The sequence below is a fragment of the Myxocyprinus asiaticus genome, chromosome 7 (assembly GCF_019703515.2).
Source record: "Myxocyprinus asiaticus isolate MX2 ecotype Aquarium Trade chromosome 7, UBuf_Myxa_2, whole genome shotgun sequence".
Classification (NCBI taxonomy): Eukaryota; Metazoa; Chordata; class Actinopteri; order Cypriniformes; family Catostomidae; genus Myxocyprinus; species Myxocyprinus asiaticus.
In genome coordinates, this window is record NC_059350.1 from 21,196,952 (window position 1) to 21,222,661 (window position 25,710).

General features: G+C 38.1%; 1 protein-coding gene across 1 annotated transcript in view; it reads left to right on the forward strand.

Moving 5' to 3' along the window:
* LOC127443890 (progesterone-induced-blocking factor 1-like) overlaps positions 1 to 25,710 on the forward strand; it is a 52,746-nt gene that overhangs the window by 14,162 nt on the left and 12,874 nt on the right. The window contains exons 11-15 of the mRNA XM_051702922.1: positions 1,609 to 1,774; positions 4,046 to 4,196; positions 5,421 to 5,511; positions 5,633 to 5,735; positions 16,928 to 17,058. Of these exons, the coding sequence (XP_051558882.1) occupies positions 1,609 to 1,774; positions 4,046 to 4,196; positions 5,421 to 5,511; positions 5,633 to 5,735; positions 16,928 to 17,058 (642 nt within the window). The remainder of the gene's footprint in view (positions 1 to 1,608; positions 1,775 to 4,045; positions 4,197 to 5,420; positions 5,512 to 5,632; positions 5,736 to 16,927; positions 17,059 to 25,710) is intronic.

Below are 25,710 nucleotides of genomic sequence, written 5' to 3' on the forward strand. Positions count from 1 at the left end.
GTTATAATGTGAAAATGATTGTTTTCTTTATTTTTATTTTTGATCTTTCCTTACCTTTCTTTGCTTTCCTTCTCTTTTTCTTTGTCTGTCTTCATTTTCACTTTCTCTGCTTTATCCCTTTGTCTGTCATCATTTTCTTTTTCTCAATGTTATCTCTATTTTCCATTTTCTTATCTCTACCTTTTTAGGTGCACTCATTTAAAAAAAAAAAAGAAAACAAGTTGACTAAAATGGGTGTCTAGACGTGCAGATTGTTGCCCCTGCCCTTCCTCCTGAGTGGTCAGCCCTTATTTGCCTATGTCAGAGGCTCACTGTGTCACTGAGCTCCAGGCACACATGCCTTGCATACCAGCAGATACTCTGTGCACAGTTGTTGGGCATACCCTGCGTTTTTCATCCCCGGGAAACAAATTACTCGCATTCATAGAGAAGCTGGATTGAGGGCAAAAATGACAGATGCTCCTTTACCCCTCGCTCTTGAGAGGTTGAGCCTACGGACTGTGAACATATTGTCCACCGCCTCTATTTTGGGCTCGCAAATTTAAGTGGGGGAAGGGAGAATATAAATAAGTGTTGCATTGCATTGCATCATCACAACAATTAGAATTGAGCATGATAAAAGTTTTTCAGTTGTATCAAATGTATTTTCAGGGATCCTGGAAAAAATTGTGTGATTCCAAGATGGCATGCTTGTATTGTAAAGTAAATAAAGCAATCAAAAATATTTACAAGTGCTCCGTTTCAGACAACCATTTCTTACAATACACTGTTGTAAACCAATGGTCTGCATCCTCACCCTTCCTTTTTTTCTGAATTTATACAAACAACCAACCCTAATTAACTTTACACCGATACATATCTAAACAATATCCAATCTTATCGCATAATAAAAGATTGGGAGTTGTCAGATTTCACAACAATTTGTCATGTATATTTCTATAGGTGTTGGTCACTATGATGATGATATTTTCTTTTAAATCTTTAGAAAATTGCTTGCATTGGGCTGCATGTTTGTGACAGCACAAACAAAAGAAAACCTTGGTCTGCCAGTTTTGCCCCTCCATAGGTGTGGTGACGGTTTCAACCAAAACCCCTGGAGCTATCCCACTTTCAGAAAAATTTTTTAATCTTCTGTCATCTGGGCTGTAAATGTAGGAAGATGCAAACGATACTCAATCTGTTGGGGCATGTTGAGATTTAAGGTTTCAAGTTAAAACAGTGACTTTGTACCCTAGGAAATATACTTTGTATGTCAGAGGCAGCCACATCCAAGTTTTGCATCAAAATGATTCAGTAATAGCTTAGTTTAGCCTAAGGAGAGCCACAGCAGATAAATTATACAATAAAGTTCATACAAGTTTTTAATTTCACAGTTTGGCATATCTAAAACTTTATTTATTATGAAATAAATATACTTTTTTTTTTTACAAAAAACAAATGTCTATTTTTGGATAAATAGTTTTGTTCTAATTTTAGATGAAGTTTGCGTAAGCAAATTTTTGCAGAATCTTCACTATTTTTGCTGGGATGTATGGATGGATTATCAAATGTTTGTAGAATTAGTGAAAATGGATGCTCTTACATTCCTCTGTTGGTACCTGTGTCCAGGTTCAGGCAGTTGCAGCTGGGTTCAGACAGCAGGGTGGCAGAACTGCTTAACCAGGTGAAGCTGAAAATGTTTGAGTCGGAGCGTGCCCAGATGGTCCAGGATGAGACGGCCAGGAACCTCAGCCTCTGTCAAATTGAGTGTGAAAAACACCAGAAAAAACTGGAGGCAAGGCACTACAAAATAAATGACTCATATTGACTGAATCCATGTGGGAAAGTCCATCAAGATGTCATGCACATGAAACCAAACAGTGTGATTTAATTTAGCCTCATATGTTAAAAACTGTTAATTGCTTAAAAGTTCAGGCTGTTAATTGCTTAAAATGTCAAAGACTCAAGCCGACTGCAGAGTCTCTAATAATTATTATCTTACGATTAGATTCCGCAAATGTTAGTTTTAAAGGGTGAATTGTGTAATTTCTGCGCCACCAAACGGATTTAACAAAACAGGTTCAAACACTCCCCTGTCTGCTATTGGTCAGAACAGAAAGACATAATTTGTTGCGGCTATGTTGCTGTGTCAGACTGGTTGAGATCCTCAAATGAACAGAGCAATATTTTGAAAGCAACACAGTGACCACATTTACGTGCACTTAAGGGAATGGTTTATTCCAGGGTTTTTGCAGAAAGTGGCGTTCTGAAATGTCATGTAAACGAGAATGCCGTTTTTCTTACTCCGCTTAAGGGATTAAGAGAAAGCAGTTTAACACACCTAGGATTTTCCCGGAGAACGTGACTTAATGTGGCCATGTAAACTCATAAGTAGCACTCTGATGGGTGTTTGAAGAGTTTGCATGTGCATGAACAGACCGGATAACAAACGTCATAGGATGGAGAACATCAACAAGTCAGTACAGAGGAAAGAATTCAACATTTCTGGGAGTATAGTGGGAAAAGCTGACACTATAGACTATACCCATTTATATGCACCAATGTAAAATATCGACTGTCCCTCACTTTGCAGGGCAGTTACTTTGCTGTGGAAAAAGCTGCTTGCTGACTGATCTGCAAGTATATGGGAGTAAAGAGAAAGCCACTTATACAGTTCATGTAAACCAGAACACTGCTTTCTCACAAAAAATGCTTTCTCGCAATAAGCCCCTTTCTGGTGTCCATGTAAACTTAGTCAGTGCAACAATGTTTATACTTTTCTGGGAAATCAACTTAATTTTTTTTTACTTATAATATTTAAAAATCCAAAAATTTCACCTTCAACTTTAACCCTTTCATACGTACCATCACACATATGTGTTTCTGCAACAGCCAGTTGCGTTACAAGCTGCCAGATTCAAATTGGCCTTCGTGCCGACACAGGCTGCGCTGGTCAAGAGTCTGTAAATCGCACAAATAGTTACTCATACAGTCTTTTAAACCATAGAATACATTTATTTTATATACATACATCCAACTCGTCACCAAAGTAACACAATAAAAAGTTTACAGCTCGTATACGCCCAATCAATACATCAAACGCGATCTTGCTCCAATAAGTGCTGCCATTTGTTTACATTAGTTGCTGTTGACATTTGTCAAAAAAACTGCTACTTGAGTCTTTTCAAGCACATAATATATTTATTTTATGTAACAACCAGCCTATTTATCACCACAATAACAGTTACACAGCTTGTATATGCACAGCTATCATCTAAATGCGATCTTCCCATGCACACAGCCGCGTCTACTTATTAGGTGCAGATGCAGTTTTCATTCACACAAACAGCAACTCAAACAGTCTTTTCAGGCATATAATACATTTGTTTTCTGAAACAGACAGCCAAACTATTACAAAAGCACCACGACAACAGTTTAAAACTTGTACACTCACAGTGAAAACATGCTTATTGAGTGTGATTATCCGATGCACGCAGCCAAGCCTGTTTACATAAGTGCTTGTCTCACACACAAACACACATTAACACACAATGTCTGTGAAGTCAAACGGTGCATATAGGAAAACCGGACTGCTGATATTATTTGTTCATTTGTTTTTTACAGCTATAAAAACAAAATAAAACAAATACAGTACAGCATACATAACCCATTTGTTCATGTTTACTATACTATATACAGTTTTTATTTTTTATTTTTATGACAATAAAAAAAAAAAAAAATACTTGTCTTCACTCTGCCGACTATGCAGTGTCACGTGTAAAAATAACTCATTCCAGGGAGCACTGCAGGGGAATTTAGACCCTACTCATGAAATGGTTAAATTTGAATATGTGAGTCTTGTTAAAGCACAACTCTGAATCTTAACCTAGCTGCCATTCAAACCACAAACGACTAAACCCAAGGCAAGAGTATAATGCAATTCAGACCTCTTAAAATGATATACATATTTGTCAGCATCATAAAACCTTTGTGAACAGGATGTTATGACACCACCCTTGATTGTCAGTTTATCTGTCTTTGTGCTTTTCTTGATTTTCTTGGACAGGTTCTAACAAAAGAGTTTTACGGGCTACAGACATCATCAGAGAAGCGCATAACTGAACTGCAGGCCCAGACTTCTGAGCAGCAAGCACGACTGGAGACTTACGAGCGATTGGAAAAGGAGCTAGATGATGTCACCATGCAGGCTGCAGAAAGTAAGACAAGAGACACATCCAGAGTCAGATCCTCCTGCAGTGATTATGAGTCAATATAACTGAAGGCCAAGGATGAGATAAAACAGCACATTGTTGGGGGAGGGGGTCTTCCTTAAATTATGTGTCATTAGGGTCTTTTTTCCTGCATACATGATTATTTGTAAAATTAAGAAATCAAAGCTGTGATAGCCACTGATAGATATAGCAGTTAGCACATATGCCACTGAATCACATATTCAACTGAAAACATTGAATCATGGTGCTCATGTAAAAGATGTGGGTTAGAGTTTGTTTTATTTTCTGATCTAATTTCCCTATCTACTCTATAATATTTATTGTCATCTCTCTACTTTGTCTTTAGATAAAATGTCGAAAAGCCTCCAGAAATAAGGCAGGTCAAATGAAGATTTTGTTTTATAACTAGTAAAACTGTTTTGCTGCTAAAACCACATGAATGCAATGTACTTCTTTTTTACTACTATAATCAGAGCCATTATCAGGTCAAATTTCAAAGCATGTTAAATACGTTGCATACCTTTTTTTATGATTTTTTTTTTTTTTTTCATAGCTAAAAGGTTTTGCATGATCAAAATGCCATACATAATCAGACCTGAAGATGCTTACAAAATACCTTTAGGGCCCTGTCCTTAAACAACTCTGTTTAAACATCATTGAATATGCTGACACTGAGATGAGGTGATGTGAAAAACCAACCAAGCCAGGTTTTAAATCTGGTTATAAACAGGTTTTTATCCCCATCAAGTTAACAACAGGCTTTTAAACCATCAGCTTAAGTATTGATTAAATGAAAATGCTCAAATCCACATTTAATTCCATATAGATCTAAATTGAATAGAATGCCAATTGAAAGGAATGCAGGTTGGTACTGTATGCAGGCCTTTATCACAGTATTGTGCTTCTCAAGTCAAACCCCTCTGTAATTTTGGTTTACACTCTTCATTGTTTAGTTGGTTGTAATAACTTGCTCCTTAGTCCCATTCCTTATTCTCACCTATATCTTTTTAAATACCACATTATTTATACAAAAAAAACCTTCCGATGATTTGTAAGAATACAGTCAATTGTTTTGAGTCCTTGTAGTGCTCTCCCTTCTGGACATGTTGCAAGGTGGGTGGTCTAAAATACATGCTTGCTCTTAAACACACATTTATTTATTTTTGTATTTTTTTACTATGTCTCTTTTTTTTTTTTTTTTTTTTTTAGTGGAAAATGAAGATGAAGCAGAGAGGGTGCTGTTTTCATATGGTTATGGTGCAAACATTCCAACAACTGCCAAGAGAAGACTTAAGCAAAGGTGAAGTCTTAGGAGGTCACTCCTCTTTAAAACCAGAAGCTCATCTTTGTGTTTATCCATTATGTTTGTATGTCTGTGTGACTCTAATCATAGATTTCTGAATGTGTGTGTGTGTGTGTAGTGTACACTTGGCACGTAGGGTTCTGCAGCTTGAGAAACAGAACACACTGCTTAGGAGAGACCTGGAAAGACAGAAAGTGCACAGCAGTCAAATCTCCGAACAGGTGCTAAATTTCACTATTTACACAAGAATGCATAGACACACGCGCACACACACACACACATACACCCACATACTGGCAGTGAATAGCATGTACAGGGACTTCCTTATATATACATATGTATATACTGTACAGTACTGTGCAGAAGTGTTAGGCACATGCCTAAGTTTAGTTTCACATAAACATTTGTATTAAGATGGTTATTTATCTTTTGCTTTAGTGTGTCAGTAGGAAATATCAAATTTCAAATTTCCAAACATTCCTTTTGCAAATAGAATAAAACAGAAGTAGAACAAGTAGTCCTGCAACAGATGGTATGGACCCCAAAGAGCCGCCTTGGGGCTTTCTCGGGCCCAATGGCCTTTGGCCTGCCGATACCTCTTGGGCCAAACAAGGCCAACTGGGGATTGAGGTGGGGTCAGTGTCAAAGGTGGAGTTTTGCAGAACTTGCCAGGTTGTGTATCCAGCCACAACGGTACAGGTTTTGAAAAAAAAAAAAAAAAAAACATTGCAGGTACAGTACAAATCTGTTAAAATGCACAACATACAGTGACCAAGCTGTGCCCAAAGATAATGGTTCGAGATCATGGAATGTGTGCTGGGACATTGTCCTGCTGTTAGTGGAGAGACCACTCAGGACACCATGGAAGTTAGAGTCAGTGAGTTGTCAGTGCTAACTTATCTTGCTAGGTAGCTAATGTTTACAAACAATATAAACTCGATATTTTAGATAACTAGATAACATGATACCTCAGCTTGAGTTTCCATCTTGCTTGTGAATGGGCAGGGTGTGTGACGTTGGCACCAGGGCGGCGTGTGAAGGGTGGGTTTAAGGACAACACTGCAGGGCTATTGGCCCGATGGTTGGAATGCAGATCGATTTTGGTTTCACAGCTCAAGGTCCGGGGCTATTGGCCCCGGTTGGCCAGTTGATAGCCCTTGCTCACACTGGCCCGATAGTGGAAAAAAGCCTAAATACATAGAACTGTGGCAAGTTCTCCAAGATGCTTGGAACAACCTTTCTGCCAACCACCTTGTAAAACTGTGTGCAAGTGTACCAAGGAGAATTGGTGCAGTTTTCAAGGCATAGGGTGGTCACACCAAATATTATTATTATTTTATGTTTACTGCACTTTCTATGAAGTTAATTGTTAATAAAAATTATTTATGATATATTTCACAACTGCTTAAAACTTTTGCACAGTACTGTATATACACGTAGTATAATTGCCTCTGGACATACATTTTTGTGTACCTGTTGCCTTGCTCTTGAAATGATACTGATCTCTGTGTATGAAAGGTGATTTTGAATGCTCTTAAACCTGCTCTGAGAAAGGCTTTGGAACATGCTGAGAGCACATGATTTTCTGTATTAAAGAGAGCAGACAATACAAACAAAAGTCGGTGCAAACAATAGATGTTGTATGTCTTTTATAGGAATTGACAGACAGACTATTTGTTAATTTTCTTTTTAAGGGCAAGGTAAAAAAAAAATAAGGGTTTTAATAATGTCTCGCCATTGAGTAAGAACTATGTTTCCTCTGGTCCTTGCTCTGTGTTACACTGTATCCTAAACACACGTGATGTGATAAAGCAACATGCAATAAAATTTGTTAATCCAAGTTTTACACTAGCTAGCCGTGACCAAGGCAAGCAACACAGCATTTTTTGGTCTCTTGGATTCTATTTCTGCGGTGTTGTGCTATCTAGTCAGCACCACAGTGAAATTTCATTGGTCTGAAATCCTGCTGCATGCATCTATGTATCTTAAACATCAAATGTGTTCTTATTGGCTGTGACTGTGTTGCTTAATGCAGCAATTTTCGCATTCAGTTGCTTGTTGTGGGAATCTCTGTCCAATCCCATCCATTCAATCCCATCCAATCCATCCATCCATCCATCCATCCATCGAAAGCAATTAAAACATGACTTTGGATTTCAAGGTAAACACTATTCATCCATATGCATACATCTACCATGCTTTCTCTACAAATGGCACAAATTAAAGCAAATTCTGAAGCTATAATTCTCACTAAAAAGGTAAGGTTTTTAAATTGCCTATAGCCTTGTAGACCTTGGAACACACTGTCTGTTCTAGTGCCTAATTGCCTTTCAGGTTTCAGTTTCACTTAAGATCTGTTCTGTTTGCATATGTCTTGTAAGCTCTGGACAAAGCTCGCACAAAATCAAAATCAACCGTCTTTGCTTAAAATGGTAAAGAAAAAAATCTCCCTAGAGTTTGAGGAACATGTTGAAACTTTAGAACCTTTTAGAAATAATATGGAAAGCAGGGTTTACATTTAACTTGGCACAGTGTCCGTTCTTTGTTTTTGTCTGTTCTTTGTCCGTTCTGAGTTCTCTTTATTTAAATTATTTTTGTATTATATTTGGATTTAGAAACCCTATTCACTTTTTGGACTTTCCAATGTTTTTGTTATTTTGTACAATTGTGTGGTTTTAAAAACAGCAGAAATTTCTGCCAGCTATACCAGAAGGTTTTAAGGATCAGCTTGCATCTAAAATAGTGCTTCACAAACTCCAGCTTAATGCTTTACATGGATTGATCCATACAGTTATATCTCTGCTCAACTGTGGTAAAGACTAGGGACATTTGTAGCCTATTTTAACTTAAAATAGCAGAAGGTTTTTCATGTTAACAGTAACATTTAAGATGATCACATAATGTACGTCACTGCAAACAGCAATCGTAAAGCACAACAGATTCTTGTTAAATAAAGTTAAAGAGGTTCCAACATTAATAAACGCCTCTTTGTTAGTCTCATTTTGCAGGGTTCTGTCAGATCTTTATACTTATAGTCTTCAAAACTTAAGGCTATAAATTGTCTTAAATGCATTACATTTTGAGATGATGATTTAAAGGGTTCAATAAAATTTTACTTGATCTTTTGACGTATAAGAGGTAATTGTACAACAAAAACATACTGTAAGTTTCATAACTGAAAAGTTGCAAAAATGGTTCGTTTGGAATTTGTGGAACTTGTGAGGTCACAAGGACCAAATACATCTGCATATGACTGCCTCTTCAGCAAGAAATCCACACCTATTTTTCATCATTGCACCCTTGACCCCGCCCACTGGTGCTCAGTCAGTCACACAGGTGAAGAGGGATGTGCCTGTAATGGAAAATTCATGCAAAGTGGACTTACACAGGACACCTTCATGTGCCTTTCTGGATTTAAAAGTTTTTCTACATAAACGTGCATGGTTTTGACCTTTATCATACATCTCGTGCCGCTTTTAAAAGATGCGATGTCAAGTTATAACTCTAAAATGGAGACCACCATTGTGTTTCATTCAGCTGCGCTGTCATGATGTTGTGCTGTTTTGAATGCGTCCTGGACCATTTTTGCACCCAACTGTGCTATTTTTAATTGTTGGTCTTTTGTAAACATGGAAATCTTTGATCGTATTTATTCGTTTCCGCACAATACCAGCAATGTGCGCCGCGTTTTAAGAGCGGTAAATGTTGTGCTTGTAAAAACGTGTCTCATTCTGCTGCTGCCACTGACTGGGAGAAACACGCAGTCCTGTGTGTAAACAAACACCGAAGATGTGAGATTTGAAGACCAGCGTCTCTGCTTTGGCCTGTTGAAACCGGTTGAAGCACCCCAACGTCACCATGGACTGTATTACGTTTTTGTATTTAGAACATTTCAGGGTGGATTGTATTGTATGCTTGTGAACCAGTCACAGGAACTTTTATTGAAGGATGGGGCAGTTAAAACAATGTTGGACTGCAAATCTGTAAGTAAACAATTTAATTCATGAATATTTAATATGCCATGACTGTTTGATAGTTTATGTTGCTGCTTGAGTGAACAGTCTAATATATTCAGATGAAATGTGCTGGATGTGAGTTATATGGTCATCTTGAAATTTAGTTTTATAAATGTTGTGGTCTTGTGGAATTTGTTAATTTTCTTCAGACTGCGTTTCAAATGGCTCTATTAGAAGGGCTGCATGATATTAGCCAATCACATCAGTGGGCGTTTACATTGAAGTCTTAAAGGGCCAGACAACTTAAAACCGAGTGTTTCAGACAGAGGGGCAGAGACAGGGTGGAAAATTATTATATATGACTAAATTATAAAATTTTTTGTAAAAAAAAATAAAAAAAATATATATATATATATATATATAAAGAGTATGTCATGATCCCATTAAGTCTAATTGCAAAATCATAGATAGTTAGGCTACATGTCAATATGCGTTAAAGGAGCTGTAAGCCATTTCAGCCTTTCTGGAACTTCCACCAGACAAGCTGTTGAATCAGCCACGCCCCCTCTTTCCGAAACTTCTCACTCCAAAGACACGTACACAAACATACTGGATGGGAAGGGTCCACCCTGAGTCCAACCCTGCGTGTTTCGCGTGAGCAGGACATCGTACGGGACTTATTTGTTTGCTTTTGGTTGTCTTGTTTATATGGTCGACAAAAAGAATGTTAAAGGGATTTTCGTTGTCTAGCTGTCTTTTAATAAATGGAGTGAAACCAAATTTGTCCAAATATGTGGTTTTGTGTAAACTTAACAATGAAGGAATTGTGTGACTACCCTACATGAAACTGTAACTCCTTAATAAAGTAATAGTTAAGTTCTAGTGTTAAAGGTACTGTAAGCTAAAAGCTGGACTTCTTGTTAAAAGGTTCACCCAAATATGAAAATTCTGTCATCGTTTACTCACATATTTGATGTTCCATATGACTTTCTTCAATGGGGCAAAAAAGGAGACATTAGTCAGAATGTTAGGCACCGCTGACTTTCACTGCATCTTTTTTTTTATACAATGAAACAACTGAGGCTATCAGTCCCTTACATTCTGCCTAACATCGGCTTTTGTTTTCTATGGAAGACATAAAATAATATGGTTTGGAACAGCATGAGGGTGTGTAAACCTTGACAGAATTAACATTTTTGGGTGCTCTTTCCCTTTAAGGTTAATATGGAATATTGAATATAATACTGTAGAGCAATTATTGTTGAGTGCTTCATATGCTAACGTTACTTTATTGTTACATGAAACAGAGATGTGTGACATTTAAAATGAACACTAAGCTGTAGTTGTGATTGCAACTTTGGGATGATTAACGGAATGAATAACTTTGTAGTTTACTAGTGTTATAAGTTTTAAGGCCTTGTCAAATGTGTGCCCCAGCCTGTTTGAGTGTTAAAATAATAATTAAAAAATAATAATGTTTTCACTTTTGCGGCTAAACACATCTAAATTAAATACCAGTTTAAGAATGACTCTTTAAAATGTACAAAATCTACTTAAACGGTCCATCCCTTGTACTTTTGAGCTGTTAGTCATCAGTTAGAACACATATTGGTTTCAGTGGGTGATTAAAAGCACAACAGCTGCTTACTACATAGATATGATATATTGCCTATGATAAAGACATACACTGAGTGTTTGGTGAACACTCATCAAATTGTATATTACTTGTGATAACATGCATACTATTTACTATGATTTGCACTGGAACATAAGTTAATCACAGACTCACTGTGATATCAAAGTCATTTGTTTTGTTTCAGACTAACCCATTCCAAAGGATTGCATTGCCAACACATATTCTCTTTTCTAATTGCTGTTTAGTCCAGGGCTATAAACAAAGCATAGCAGCAGATTTAAAAAAAAAGTTCAATCAAGAGGCACCTATGCACTTAGATTTGCACTGTTCATAAAAGAAAACAATAAACCATACTGACTCAGTAGACCTTATTAAATCAATCCATCATCCTCACTGATTGTGAGTTATTTGATGCAGGAATCCATAATAGGAACTTTTTTTTAATTTTGTTTTTGTCTTTGAACTGAACACATTGCACTATTCCTTTTACACTACACATTACACAGAAATAAATCAAATACCAACTGATAATTAAATATACAAAATGTAGAAAAAAAGAATTGAGAGTCAATTCATATACCGTATGGCTATGCAGACATATCACAAAACAAATCAGATATCTATTTATCAGGGGTAGTGATCTGGTCTAGTGGCATATTTTTGAGAGTGTATTGTTTTAGTTTCCAGGTTCCAGGTGATATGTCTGATTTCCATTTTTTACAGGATAATTTTTTGGCAGTCAGTAATAAAATTTCTGTAAGTGCTGTTGTAGTTTGTGAAGTTACCCAACATAGATCTCTGGGTCTTCTGAAAAGGCAGTTCCATGAATCTCGGATATGATGTTTCATACCTCTTGCAAAAAATTATGGCAGGACAAAGTAGAATGTAAAAATGACTTAAGAGCTTCATACTTTCTAGAGATGGTTTTACAAAGTGGTCAATGCGAATAGAACTTCTTCATGTAAATCATACTGGGTAACTTCCACTGAATTTTTGGTTTGTCCCACAGAAAGTGTTCATAGTTGCAAGTAGCCAACAATGCCTTATTACAGAAATGTTATTTCTGTTTAAGCTGATCAAATAGCATAAAAATACCATCCTTATTCTGTTACAAAAAAAACAAAAACAAACAAACAAAAAAATCCTTTATCTGCCCATATTTTAAAATTCCTTTTCTGAAAAACCATTGAGAGCAATCTGTTTTCCCTCAGTGGTGTTTTAGGTGAAAGAAACACTGACTCCAGTCTGCTCCTTGTCTGAAGTGAATAACCAAAGGTTTATTAGTTGTCATTCTGATTAATTAACCAATGAGGGGGGAGGGCCACTATCAAATTTCTGGGTTAATTATCTAGATTGTGCTGCCCAATAATGGTGTACAGATGTTCATTTCTGATATCTAGATCTACATTCCAATTGGTGTGGAAGTGTCTTTTTCCATTCTAACAAAATAATTTTTTTGGCAGTCAGTAATAAAATTTCTGTAAGTTGAACATTGTAGATATGCCTGCGGTTGGAGTTTGGAGTTGCGTTTGGCCTACTGAAAAGGCAGTTCCATGAATCTCAGAAACAATATTGCATACCTCTTGCAAAATCTATATTCGTAAGGACAGGAGTCCAGGATCAAGTAAATTGTCAAATAAGTTCCTTCAGCGATGCCACATCAACAGCAGAGGGGTGAATTTCTGTTGTTGCATTTGTGAAATCCACATAGTGTGATATAAAGCGATGCCAGAAGTTAACATTCAATTAATCTGTACTTGAAATTTAAAGTGACACTCCATTCATAGAGCTCTCATTAATGCTTCTACCCAAATCCTGCTCTCATCTAGTTTTGGATTTGTCTGGCTCAGATACAGACTGATTTGTCTTGAGAGCTACATTCTAGAGATGGTTTTGAGTGGCCAATAAGAAAAATATGTGCTTCATGTCATTCAAGTCATACAGTGCAACTGGGTTTTGGCTTTGGTCCTGAGAAAGTCTTGTAGTTTCAAGTACTGTAGCCAAAAAATTTATTATTACACACATTTTTTTTTCTGTTTAAGCTGCTTAAATAACAACAATGTTCCAAACAACTTATGCCTAATATTTTAAAATTCCTATTCTTAAAAAGCATTGGGAGCTACTTGTTTTCCCATAATGATGTTCTAGGGAAAGAAACTCCTGCCCAATAACTGACTGCAGTCTGCTCCTCATCTGTTTAAAAAAATATGCATTCCTCCTCATTGCTATTTTGATTAATTATCCAATTAGGTGAAGGGCCACTATTAAATATCTAGATTCGCTGCCCAATAATACATCTTAAAATGGGCAAGTCCTCCTTGATCTTATAGTGAAAAGCTGATTTGTCAAGACTTATCCTAGGGCTTTTAAGTTTTATTCGCACTGCAGGAAAAATCGAATTTTTTCTCATCCAATTTTTTAGACTGATTGTATAACTGCAGGTGATATATGTGCTTGTATGTCGCTTTTGCTTGCACATCCACATTAGTCATAATAACGATGCAAACTCAACATGTGTGAGTGTTTAGCAAGGGATGTTTTTCATGAGGGCAGTATCCAAATATGAACAAATTTTTCACAGGAAACGGCTTAAAAAACGGGAGAGGTGGCTTATGCAATGTTTATTGCTGCTAGGATGTACAACTGCCCCATTTCTGCCAGACGTCCCGTATTTTATCCCATACGGGATGCCTATTATCGTGAATGTTAGCGGGCAGTGAAACGCCCCATATTATAGGCTTTCTGTCCCATATTGAAGCCTAAAAGGGTCAGACATTGAGACTTTTGAAGAGGACCCCCATCCTGTATTGAAATGCTAAAATGCTTGAGCGTCTCGTATTCACGTGAGACATTTAATACCTTATCACTTTGTGGTGGCTTGCAGCCGGTGTGTTACCGCACCTTAGTGTATCTCTTTGAGTGGGTAAAGGCCAATGTCTGTAATATTTTAAAAGAGGTTTGCACTGCTTTGGCTGTCCTGTGACATAAGACATATGGGTGTGTTCCATTGAGAAGTGATCATCCCTATTCCCTGTTTCTCTCATCATTATTGTTTTCCTTTGAAATGCCCTGTATAGGCATCAATTATGCCGGTTGGAATGCAGTATGTGACAAAAAAAAAAAAAAAAAAAAAATCCGATCTGAACGTTCAGACTAAGGGTGCGTCTCAATTAGCTCCCTCGTTCAGTAGTCAGAGCACTGATCAGAGTGTCGGCCATTTTAACAGCTGTCTCAATCGCAAAAAAATCCCACAATTCACCCTGAAAACCAGGAAGCATTATTGCTCACTATGACTGAATTTGGAATTGCATACTACTCTTACTAATTCTGCCATATATGTCTATGGCAGAAATAGTAGGAGTAGTATGGTAGTATGCAATTCCAGACTCGGCCAATGTTCCCTTACCGGAAACATCTTCTGAAGTCTCTCAAGTCGTTAGAAGATGAGCACAAGTGTAAATATATGATGTCTTATTTTCTCTTTAAAAGAGATGTTTGTAATGTCTTTAATCCATAATTACAATGAAAGGGAAACATTCTTTTAAATATTAGAGTTGTTAAAAGTAGGTTTAAAATACACTCCTTTATATTTTATTTCTTTTTATAATGTAATTTATCTTTCATAATATCTTCAACGAAAATGAACGATAGTGTCATTTATACAGCTATGGTGCTGATTGATAACAGCTTTGCTTGAATGCGTGAGCTCTTTATCATGTCGCCGGTGATTGAGACTTAAGTGTCCCAATGTTCAGTGGATGAACACCCTTGCCAGTGCCCGAATTCGTGTTCAAGATACACTGATTCACGACATAGGGAGCTGATTGAGACGCCCCCCAAGACGCATTAACAAAAATCTGATTTTAATCGGATTCAAAACCACCTACAATTTTGGTTTGGATCAGGCTTGTAAATAATCAGATTTTTTTGTGTGTTTTTGTCCTGTTTAGACTTCAAAAACCTAAACGGATTTGAGTCAGATAGGCCAAAAAAATCTTTTTTTTTTATTTTTTTCTGCCTGTGTTGATTGGCCTTAGAACACCATATACAACGCCTCATCAGTCCATTGAAAAGAGACTGAAATTATATTTAGGTAAAATATTGTTTTTGAGAGACAGGGAGAGACTCAGCATTAGTTAGGATCAACTTTTACTACAGAGGCATCACAAGTCTGTGCTTGTTCCTTTCTGTCCTTCACCACATTTTAACCCTGGTACATGCTGTTCTCTGAATAAATATACAGAAGATTGACTCTTTAAAAGGTGATAATCATACATTGTCACTTAGGTAATTATCATTTTCTTATTAGGAGGGTGCAGATAATATAAAGTACAGAACGGTTTTATTGCATGATCTGTTGGTCTGGCACACCAGACTAATAGTGAATTGCCAGAAGGAGGAAAGCTTAATTGCATCTTTTAAAACTACCCAAGAAAAAAATAACTTGCCTGGTCTATATGTACTCTCTTCTCTACAGACATAACATCTTAGCTTTGAGGGTTTCCTTTCATTGGTGTTTAAAACACTCCGTAACTGCCATGCGTGGTGTTCTCACAATGGCCCTGGAACATCTATGTGTTGATGTATTGTATTTGGCTCTTGTACCGAGTTTACACACATCACGTTCCCCGGACGCATGTTTCATCTCTTTCACGTTCTTGTAGCATGAAAAAAAAGCAGGACTGAAGCGATCGCCCTTTTCTTTCGCCCTATCGGATGCACACTCTGGCTTAGCCTCAGCCAATTGGAGAAACTGTTGAGCAATTTTAATGAGTTTACCGTGAAGGTGGCCTCCACTGTTAGCAAGCAAACCTTTGCTATGTCGAACATGACTGATTGGCATTTTGAATTTCTTTGTAATCCACTGAGCAAGAAAACCAAGTTTTCTTTACAAGAATTCCTGTAGATTGCTCACTTAGCCACCCACATCCAGACTATAAGAGCCCCACCCTGCAACCATTTTGCTTCCAAAGATAGCAAGATCCTACCTGTGAATGGATCTAGATGTCATATTCTGTTTCATGCACACTATCTTATCTCCTTTGACAGTCACTGACAAATAGCTTGACATAATAAGGAGAATGTATTGTATATTTTGGTGAATGGAAGATAAGATTATGATGAAGACTGTTCTGTATAGTAATCCATTCACTGAGCATAACCAGTGAATGTATTTGAAAATTAAATAACATTTTGCTTTTTACAATCCTATTGTTAATTATTTTAACTGCTTAAAGTAATAGTAACCTAAACGTGGAAGTTCTGTCATAATTTACTCACCCTCATGTCAGTCAAAACATATATGACTTTTTTCTTATGCAAAGCACAAAAAGAGGCGTTTAAAATAAATTGCTTTTTCAATACAATTGCAGAGGGTAATCCCTCTCTTTAAAGCTTAAAAACTGACCTAAAGGTATCATAAAAGTATTCTGTAGGCATAAGATAGATTAAGGTGAGAAACAACCTGAAATTAAGTCATTTTTCAGTTAAAATCTTGAAAAGATGAAAAAAAAAAATCATGGTTCACAGTGACATGCGTTCACATGAGAACACACAAGTTGTTTTTAGAGCTAAACAAAGTAAGTTCTCACATGAACATGCAGCCTCTGTGAACGAGCTTCTCTCATAGCAATCATGAACATTTTTCAAGATTTTAATGTGTAAATTTGGGTTGTTTCTAACCAAAAGAACTACCATTGAACCACATTATTCATTAAAACATCTCCTTTTGTGTTCCGCATTTTTGAGTAAACAGTTTTTTCCATAAGCAGATAGAATGCAAGATATGATCTGTCTGTGTTGATTATTTTATGTCTTACAGTTGGAGGCAGCAAACCAGCTTCTTCAGCAAGCCCAGCAGCCACACAGCTACCTGATTGAGACTGTGCGGAAAAGAGACACTCAGATCCACACAATGAAAGAGTGTGTCTCACGGTTAGAAGAGGAAGTGAGGTAAGGGTGAAAACAAATCCTCATCGCATTTATTGTCACGGCAAAGTAATTTAGTATGGTTATGTTTTATAAAAAGGGACTCAGATCATGGATTTAGGGATTCGTCCTATCATTGATAAAACAACTCTTCTTTAGACAGTTACAAAGCTTTTATTTTGAAAAGAAAAGGTGGAGTCTCTATAAAAGCAATTCCATTGTTTTTTAACAATGGCATCATCGGTTCCAGTCTACATTTATATGAATGTCCCTGGCAGATACTTTCCAAAGTAACAAGGAAGTGTATGCATAGTAGCTCATGTGATAGTTGCAAAATACATTGTAGTGCTGACAGTTATAAATCATGCTGATTTACAGCATACAGTTGTGTTCAAAAGTTTGCTTACCCTGGCAGAAATTGTGAAATTTTGGCATTATTTTGAAAATATGACTGATCATGTCTTTTATTTAAGGATAGTGATCATATGAAGCCATTTATCATCACATAGTTGTTTGGCTCCTTTTTAAATCATAATGATAACAGAAATCACCCAAATGGCCCTGATCAAAAGTTTAGATACCCTTGAATGTTTGGCCTTGTTACAGACACAAGGTGACACACACAGGTTTAAATGGCAATTAAAGGTTAATTTCCCACACCTGTGCCTTTCTAAATTGCAATTAGTGCCTGTGTATAAATAGTCAATGAGTTTGTTAGCTCTCACGTGGATGCACTGAGCAGGCTAGATACTGAGCCATGGAGAGCAGAAAAGAACTGTCAAAAGACCTGCGTAACAAGGTAATGGAGCTTTATAAAGATGGAAAAGGATATAAAAAGATATCCAAAGCCTTGAAAATGCCAGTCAGTACTGTTCAGTCACTTATTAAGAAGTGGAAAATTCAGGGATCTCTTGATACCAAGCCAAGGTCAGGTAGACCAAGAAAGATTTCAGCCACAACTGCCAGAAGAATTGTTCGGGATACAAAGAAAAACCCACAGGTAACCTCAGGAGAAATACAGGCTGCTCTGGAAAAAGATGGTGTGGTTGTTTCAAGGAGCATAATACGTCGTTACTTGAACAAAAATGAGCTGCATGGTCGAGTTGCCAGAAAGAAGCCTTTACTGCGCCAATGCCACAAAAAAGCCTGGTTACAATATGCCCGACAACACCTTGACGCCTCACAGCTTCTTGCACACTGTAATTTGGAGTGACAAGACCAAAATAGAGCTTTATGGTCACAACCATAACCGCTATGTTTCAAATCAAAATCAAATCAAATCAAATCACTTTTATTGTCACACAACCATATACACAAGTGCAATAGTGTGTGAAATTCTTGGGTGCGGTTCCGAGCAACATAGTAGTCGTGACAGTGATGAGACATATACCAATTTACAATAAACATCAGATTTACACCACACAATTTAAAATCTAATATACACATAATTACACATAACACAATATACAAATAATAACATACAATGTACAGTATACAATACACACAATATAGAATACACATTATACAATAAAAATAGTTTATATAAAATGTACAGTAGGTTGTATTGTACTGTATTGCCATTCAGGCTGTCGGTTGATAGTAAGTTGCCAGTGTGTTGTTAAAAGAGAATATAATTTATGACAGTCCGGTGTGAGATATAAGAGTTAGAGTAATAAAGTGCAGTGCTGATGTATTTTGATCATGGGAGATCAAGAGTTCAAAAGTCTGATTGCTTGGGGGAAGAAGCTGTCTTGTAGTCAGCTGGTGCGGGTCCTGATGCTGCGATACCGCCTGCCTGATGGTAGCAGTGAGAATAGCCCATGACCCGGGTGGCTGGAGTCTCTGATGATCCTCCGAGCTTTTTTCACACACCGCCTGGTATATATGTCCTGGAGGGAGGGAAGCTCACCTCCAATGATGTGTCTGGCAGTTTGCACCACCCTTTGCAGGGCTTTGCGGTTGTGGGCGGTGCTATTGCCGTACCAGGCGGAGATGCAACCAGTCAGGATGCTCTTTACAGTGCTGGTGTAGAACCGTGTGAGGATGTGGCGGTTCATTCCAAACTTCCTCAGCCGTCTCAGGAAGAAGAGGCACTGATGAGCCGCCTTCACAACGGCCTCAGTGTGGATGGACCATGTGAGTTCCTCAGTGATGTGGACACCCAGGAACTTGAAGCTGCTGACTCTCTCCACTGGTGCTCTATTGATGGTGATGGGTCTGTGTTCTCTTTCTCTTCTCCTGAAGTCCACTACAAGCTCCTTTGTCTTACTGACGTTGAGGGAGAGGTTGTGCTCCTGACACCAGTGTGTCAGAGTGTGCACCTCCTCTCTGTTTCATCATTGTCAGTGATCAGACCTACCACTGTCGTATCATCAGCAAACTTAATGATGGCATTGGAGCTGTGTGTTGCCACACACTCATGTGTATACAGAGAATACAGGAGTGGGCTGAGAACACAGCCCTGCGGGGCTCCAGTGTTGAGGGTCAGTATGAGGAGATGTTGCTGCCCATTTTGTTTGGAGAGGGGTCAGCAAGGCCTGTAGTGAAAAGAATACCATCTCCACTGTGAAGCATGGTGGTGGCTCACTGATGTTTTGGGGGTGTGTGAGCTCTAAAGGAACAGGGAATCTTGTGAAAATTGATAGCAAGATGAATGCAGCATGTTATCAGAAAATACTGGCAGACCATTTGCATTCTTCTGCACGAAAACTGCACATGGGACACTCTTGGACTTTCCAGCATGACAATGACCCTAAGCACAAGGCCAAGTTGACCCTCCAGTGGTTACAGCAGAAAAAGGTAAAGGTTCTGGAGTGGCCATCACCGCCTCCTGACCTTAATATCATCGAGCCACTCTGGGGAGATCTCAAACGTGCGGTTCATGCAAGATGACCAAATACTTTGCATGACCTTGAGGCATTTTGCCAAAACGAATGGGCATCTATACCACCTGCAAGAATTTGGGGCCTCATAGGCAACCATTACAAAAGACTGCATGCTGTCATTGATGCTAAAGGGGGCAATACACAGTATTAAGAACTAAGGGTATGCAGACGTTTGAACAGGGGTCATTTCATTTTTTTCTTTGTTGCCATGTTTAGTTTTATGATTGTGCCATTCTTTTATAACCTACAGTTGAATATGAATCCCATAAAAAATAAAATAAATGTGTTTTGCCTGCTCACTCATGTTTTCTTTAAAAATGGTACATATATTACCCATTCTCCAAGGGTATGCAAACTTTTGAGCACAACTGTATACACTGTATAAACACACACTGAGCACTTTATTAGGAACACCTGTAAACCTACTTATTCATGCGATTATCTAATCAGCCAATCGTGTGGCAGCAGTGCAGTGCATAAAATAATGCAAATACGGGTCAGGAACTTCAGTTAATGTTCACATCAACCATCAGAATGGGGAAATGTGATCTCAGTGATTGTGACCATGGCATGATTGTTGGTACCAGACAGGCTGGTCTGAGTATTTCTTTAACTGCTGATCTCCTGGGATTTTCATGCACAACAGTCTCTAGAGTTTGCAGCCTCAGCTTTCTGTTCTTGGCTGACAGAAGTGGAACCCGAAGTGGTCTTCTGCTGTTGTAGCCCATACGGCTCAAGGTTCGATGTGTTGTGCATTCTGAGATGCTATTCTCCTCACTACAATTGTACAGAGTGGTTGTCTGAGTTACCATAGCCTTTCTGTCAGCTCTCTCCTCATCAAGGCATTTCTGTTCACAGAACTGCCACTCACTGGATGTTTTTTTGTTTTTGGCACCATTTTGAGTTAAAATTTTCCCCATTCTGATGGTTGATGTGAACATTAACTGAAGCTCCTGACCCATATCTGCATGATTTTATGCATTTCACTGCTGCCACACGATTGGCTGGTTAGATAATCGTATGAATAAGCAGGTGTACAGGTGTACCTAATAAAGTGGTCGGTGAGTGTATATCATATTTACACTAAGCGCACTTTTGCTTAAATGCTTGAAATTAGTTTTGTAGACAAATATGAATTATGAATATGCCTACGTATACATTTATTTACAAAAGTATTTTTTATTTTTATTTTTATGGATTTGTTGGACTGGATTGTAAAGAAAAAGCATCCAACAACTCCTTCAGTACTGTTTAAAAAGCATCCCAGGTGTCTACGCCAGGAAGCCAATATCTGAAATATCTTAAATACATTCCATGTCATTGGGTAATCCACCAGCAAGGGTAAATTCACTTGCAAATAAAAGTCAGAAGCCATGCCCACGCGAATGCTTCTTCAAGTGTATGTGTCTGTGTATGTGCGTGCATGAATGGGTGACTGGATTCTTTTCTTTTTTTCCAGCTTTTGTTGGCCGAGTCACATGTCAATGACAGGTGTAACCTGTTATCTTTATCCCACAGCACCACTCACCTCTGTATATGCAAAATATACAAGCAAGTTTTATTCTGTATAAGCCTCTTTATAGGTCCTCCTGGGGCTAATGTGAATTATACGCAAATGATTCCCCTTAATGTCAGTGTCTTTCAGCTTTTCTTTTAATGCTACTTGTGGCCAGGGGGACTATTCTTGAATAAGGATAATCTCAGGACTTTGTCTTGTTTGGCATAAAAATACATTGGCCATCAGCCGCGAAGTTAGCATGTTGTTTCCAAGAGTTCCAGTACCCTAGGACTTTACACATTATGACTACTCACTGACAAGTGCCATTTCCCATCAGACATATTTGCATCAGCTCAAGAGTGTTTACCTTGCCTTGTGGTATGACCAAAAGCACAGGAGACCCAGGTTTGGATCCCGTGTTGAAATCAAAGTAATCACGTTCACATGATCAGTGTGAATTCGAAGGTTGCTTTTTTTCCTCTAACATTATCTTTTTACTCCACTGATATTTGATGTTTGTGTTGAGGGGTTCAGTTTATAAAATATGCATTTCTCTTAATTATATTACATCCTGCACAACTGAAAACAACTCGCATTACAACTCGTTTTGCCGCCTCTCCGTGGACATTTAAAACCGGAAAATGGAGCTCACACCTGACCTTATGCTCAACAACTCTTTCCACTTTGGCCACTGGGGGCAGTGGTTAGATATTAGTAAGCATAGACTGATTTTAGCTAAAGATAAGTCAACCTGAAAAATCTGGATAAGCATGAGAGTTCAGTGCCAAGCTTAACTGCTTCTGTCAAGCCCTCCAGGTTGTGAGTTTGTTCACAGCTCAGTGGTTAATTCTCTAAAAATGGACTATCAGGTTGTATACTTTGGGCTAAATACCTACTAAAAGACGGAGAAGCCTTCTCACACTGTTTGTCACCACTCTTTACTCTTTCGGTTTGTTTGCCATAAAGAAGATTTGCTGTGTTGAAATGCAGTTTTGCTTTGTAAAGCATTTCTTTGAGGAGCAGGTGACTTCCAGGCAGTGTCAGAAATCAGCTGTTTTATAAAGGGGCAGTAAATATAGTACTCATTCAAAGTTCTATGAGCCAATGGAATCGCTAAGAATCGCTATGACGTCCGATGTGGACCCATTCTCATGGGCGGACTCATTTGATTACGGCACCGGCACTTATATGAGCCTATTTGGGCAGCTCTGTGAATGCGCACAATGATTGACAATTGACAGAAACAAACGATCTGACCATGTCCCGCGGACATCTTTTTCTCCGCTGTTTATCGAGCCTAGGACTGTTCCAGAGACAGTTGTGATATTTCATGGCACCTGTTTCAGTGATATCTGGTAATAATGTCATTTTCTGCATGCAATTTCATAAAAAAATAAAACAAAAATCACTTACAGCACCTTTTAAACACGCCATTAAAAACTTTGATTTGAAGCAAAAACTTATTTGAAAATCTGACAAAAAGACTTTCCTGAGGGCATGAACTACAATTCCATGAAGCATTGCGAATTATGTAATCAAATTAAAAACTGTAGTTGATGATGATGATGATGATGGTTGAACTGTTTTATTATAAGTATAAAAACATATAATTTAGCGAGCAGCCGGTCGCTTGTGTGGTGTACTTTGTTGGCCACTATTCTTTGATTGGTAGCACACCTCTTTTCAGGGTCACAGGTGGTTCTTCACTTGGAATTCTGCTATTAAACACGATTTATAAAATATGAAGTTGAAATAATAAAAAATAAATTTGGTATGGGAGTGTTGTGTATTGTTTGGCTAGATCAGCATGTACTCATGTCTTCATCCCACAATGACCTGCAAAAATAAAAAAGTTATGTCATTATATATACAGGTGCATCTCAATAAATTAGAATGTTGTGGAAAAGTTCATTTATTTCAGTAATTCAACTCAAATTGTGAAACTCGTGTATTAAATAAATTCAATGCACACAGACTGAAGCAGTTTAAGTCTTTGGTTCTTTTAATTGTGATGATTTTGGCTCACATTTAACAAAAACCCACCAATTCACTATCTCAAAAAATTAGAATATGGTGACATGCCAATCAGCTAATCAACTCAAAACACCTGCAAAGGTTTCCTGAGCCTTCAAAATGGTCTCTCAGTTTGGTTCACTAGGCTACACAATCATGGGGAAGACTGCTGATCTGACAGTTGTCCAGAAGACAATCATTGACACCCTTCACAAGGAGGGTAAGCCACAAACATTCATTGCCAAAGAAGCTGGCTGTTCACAGAGTGCTGTATCCAAGCATGTTAACAGAAAGTTGAGTGGAAGGAAAAAGTGTGGAAGAAAAAGATGCACAACCAACCGAGAGAACCGCAGCCTTATGAGGATTGACAAGCAAAATCGATTCAAGAATTTGGGTGAACTTCACAAGGAATGGACTGAGGCTGGGGTCAAGGCATCAAGAGCCACCACACACAGACGTGTCAAGGAATTTGGCTACAGTTGTCGTATTCCTCTTGTTAAGCCACTCCTGAACCACAGACAACGTCAGAGGCGTCTTACCTGGGCTAAGGAGAAGAAGAACTGGACTGTTGCCCAGTGGTCCAAAGTCCTCTTTTCAGATGAGAGCAAGTTTTGTATTTCATTTGGAAACCAAGGTCCTAGAGTCTGGAGAAAGGGTGAAGAAGCTCATAGCCCAAGTTACTTGAAGTCCAGTGTTAAGTTTCCACAGTCTGTGATGATTTGGGGTGCAATGTCATCTGCTGGTGTTGGTCCATTGTGTTTTTTGAAAACCAAAGTCACTGCACCCGTTTACCAAAAAATTTTGGAGCACTTCATGCTTCCTTCTGCTGACCAGCTTTTTAAAGATGCTGATTTCATTTTCCAGCAGGATTTGGCACCTGCCCACACTGCCAAAAGCACCAAAAGTTGGTTAAATAACCATGGTGTTGGTGTGCTTGACTGGCCAGCAAACTCACCAGACCTGAACCCCATAGAGAATCTGTGGGGTATTGTCAAGAGGAAAATGAGAAACAAGAGACCAAAAAATGCAGATGAGCTGAAGGCCACTGTCAAAGAAACGTGGGCTTCCATACCACCTCAGCAGTGCCACAAACTGATCACCTCCATGCCACGCCAAATTGAGGCAGTAATTAAAGCAAAAGGAGCCCCTACCAAGTATTGAGTACATATACAGTAAATGAACATACTTTCCAGAAGGCCAACAATTCACTAAAAATGTTTTTTTTATTGGTCTTATGATGTATTCTAATTTGTTGAGATAGTGAATTGGTGGGTTTTTGTTAAATGTGAGCCAAAATCATCACAATTAAAAGAACCAAAGACTTAAACTACTTCAGTCTGTGTGCATTGAATTTATTTAATACACGAGTTTCACAATTTGAGTTGAATTACTGAAATAAATGAACTTTTCCACGACATTCTAATTTATTGAGATGCACCTGTATATATAGAGAGAGAGAGAGACTTTTTTTCCTTTTTTTTTTTTTCAAAAATTAATTAATTAACAGTATCTTAAACCTGCCTTTCTACTATATATACTCAGTATTTGCCTCCTGGATTTTCAGGGGAATTCTTCACCTTAATAGGGGCACATTTTTTTCTAACCTTATAAAAACGCACGCTCATCGTTTTATGGAAAATACTTGAATTTGATCAATTAATGAAAAATTCCCAATCTTAATAATTAGGCTGCTATATATGTAATTAAATCAGCATCAACTAGGGATCAACAAGGAAATATATAAGATACACTATATTGCCAAAAGTATTCGCTCACCCATCCAAATAATTGAATTCAGGTGTTCCAATCACTTCCATGGCCACAGGTGTATAAAATGAAGCACCTAGGCATGCAGACTGCTTCTACAAACATTTGTGAAAGAATGGGCCGCTCTCAGGAGCTCAGTGAATTCCAGCGTGGTATTGTGATAGGATGCCACCTGTGCAACAAGTCCAGTCGTGAAATTTCCTCGCTACTAAATATTCCACAGTCAACTGTCAGTGGTATTATAACAAAGTGGAAGCGATTGGGAATGACAGCAACTCAGCCACGAAGTGGTAGTCCATGTAAAATGACAGAGCGGGGTCAGCGGATGCTGAGGCGCATAGTGCGCAGAGGTCGCCAACTTTCTGCAGAGTCAATTGCTACAGACCTCCAAAGTTCATGTGGCCTTCAGATTAGCTCAAGAACAGTGCGTAGAGAGCTTCATGGAATGGGTTTCCATGGCAGAGCAGCTGCATCCAAGCCATACATCACCAAGTGCAATGCAAAGCATTGGAT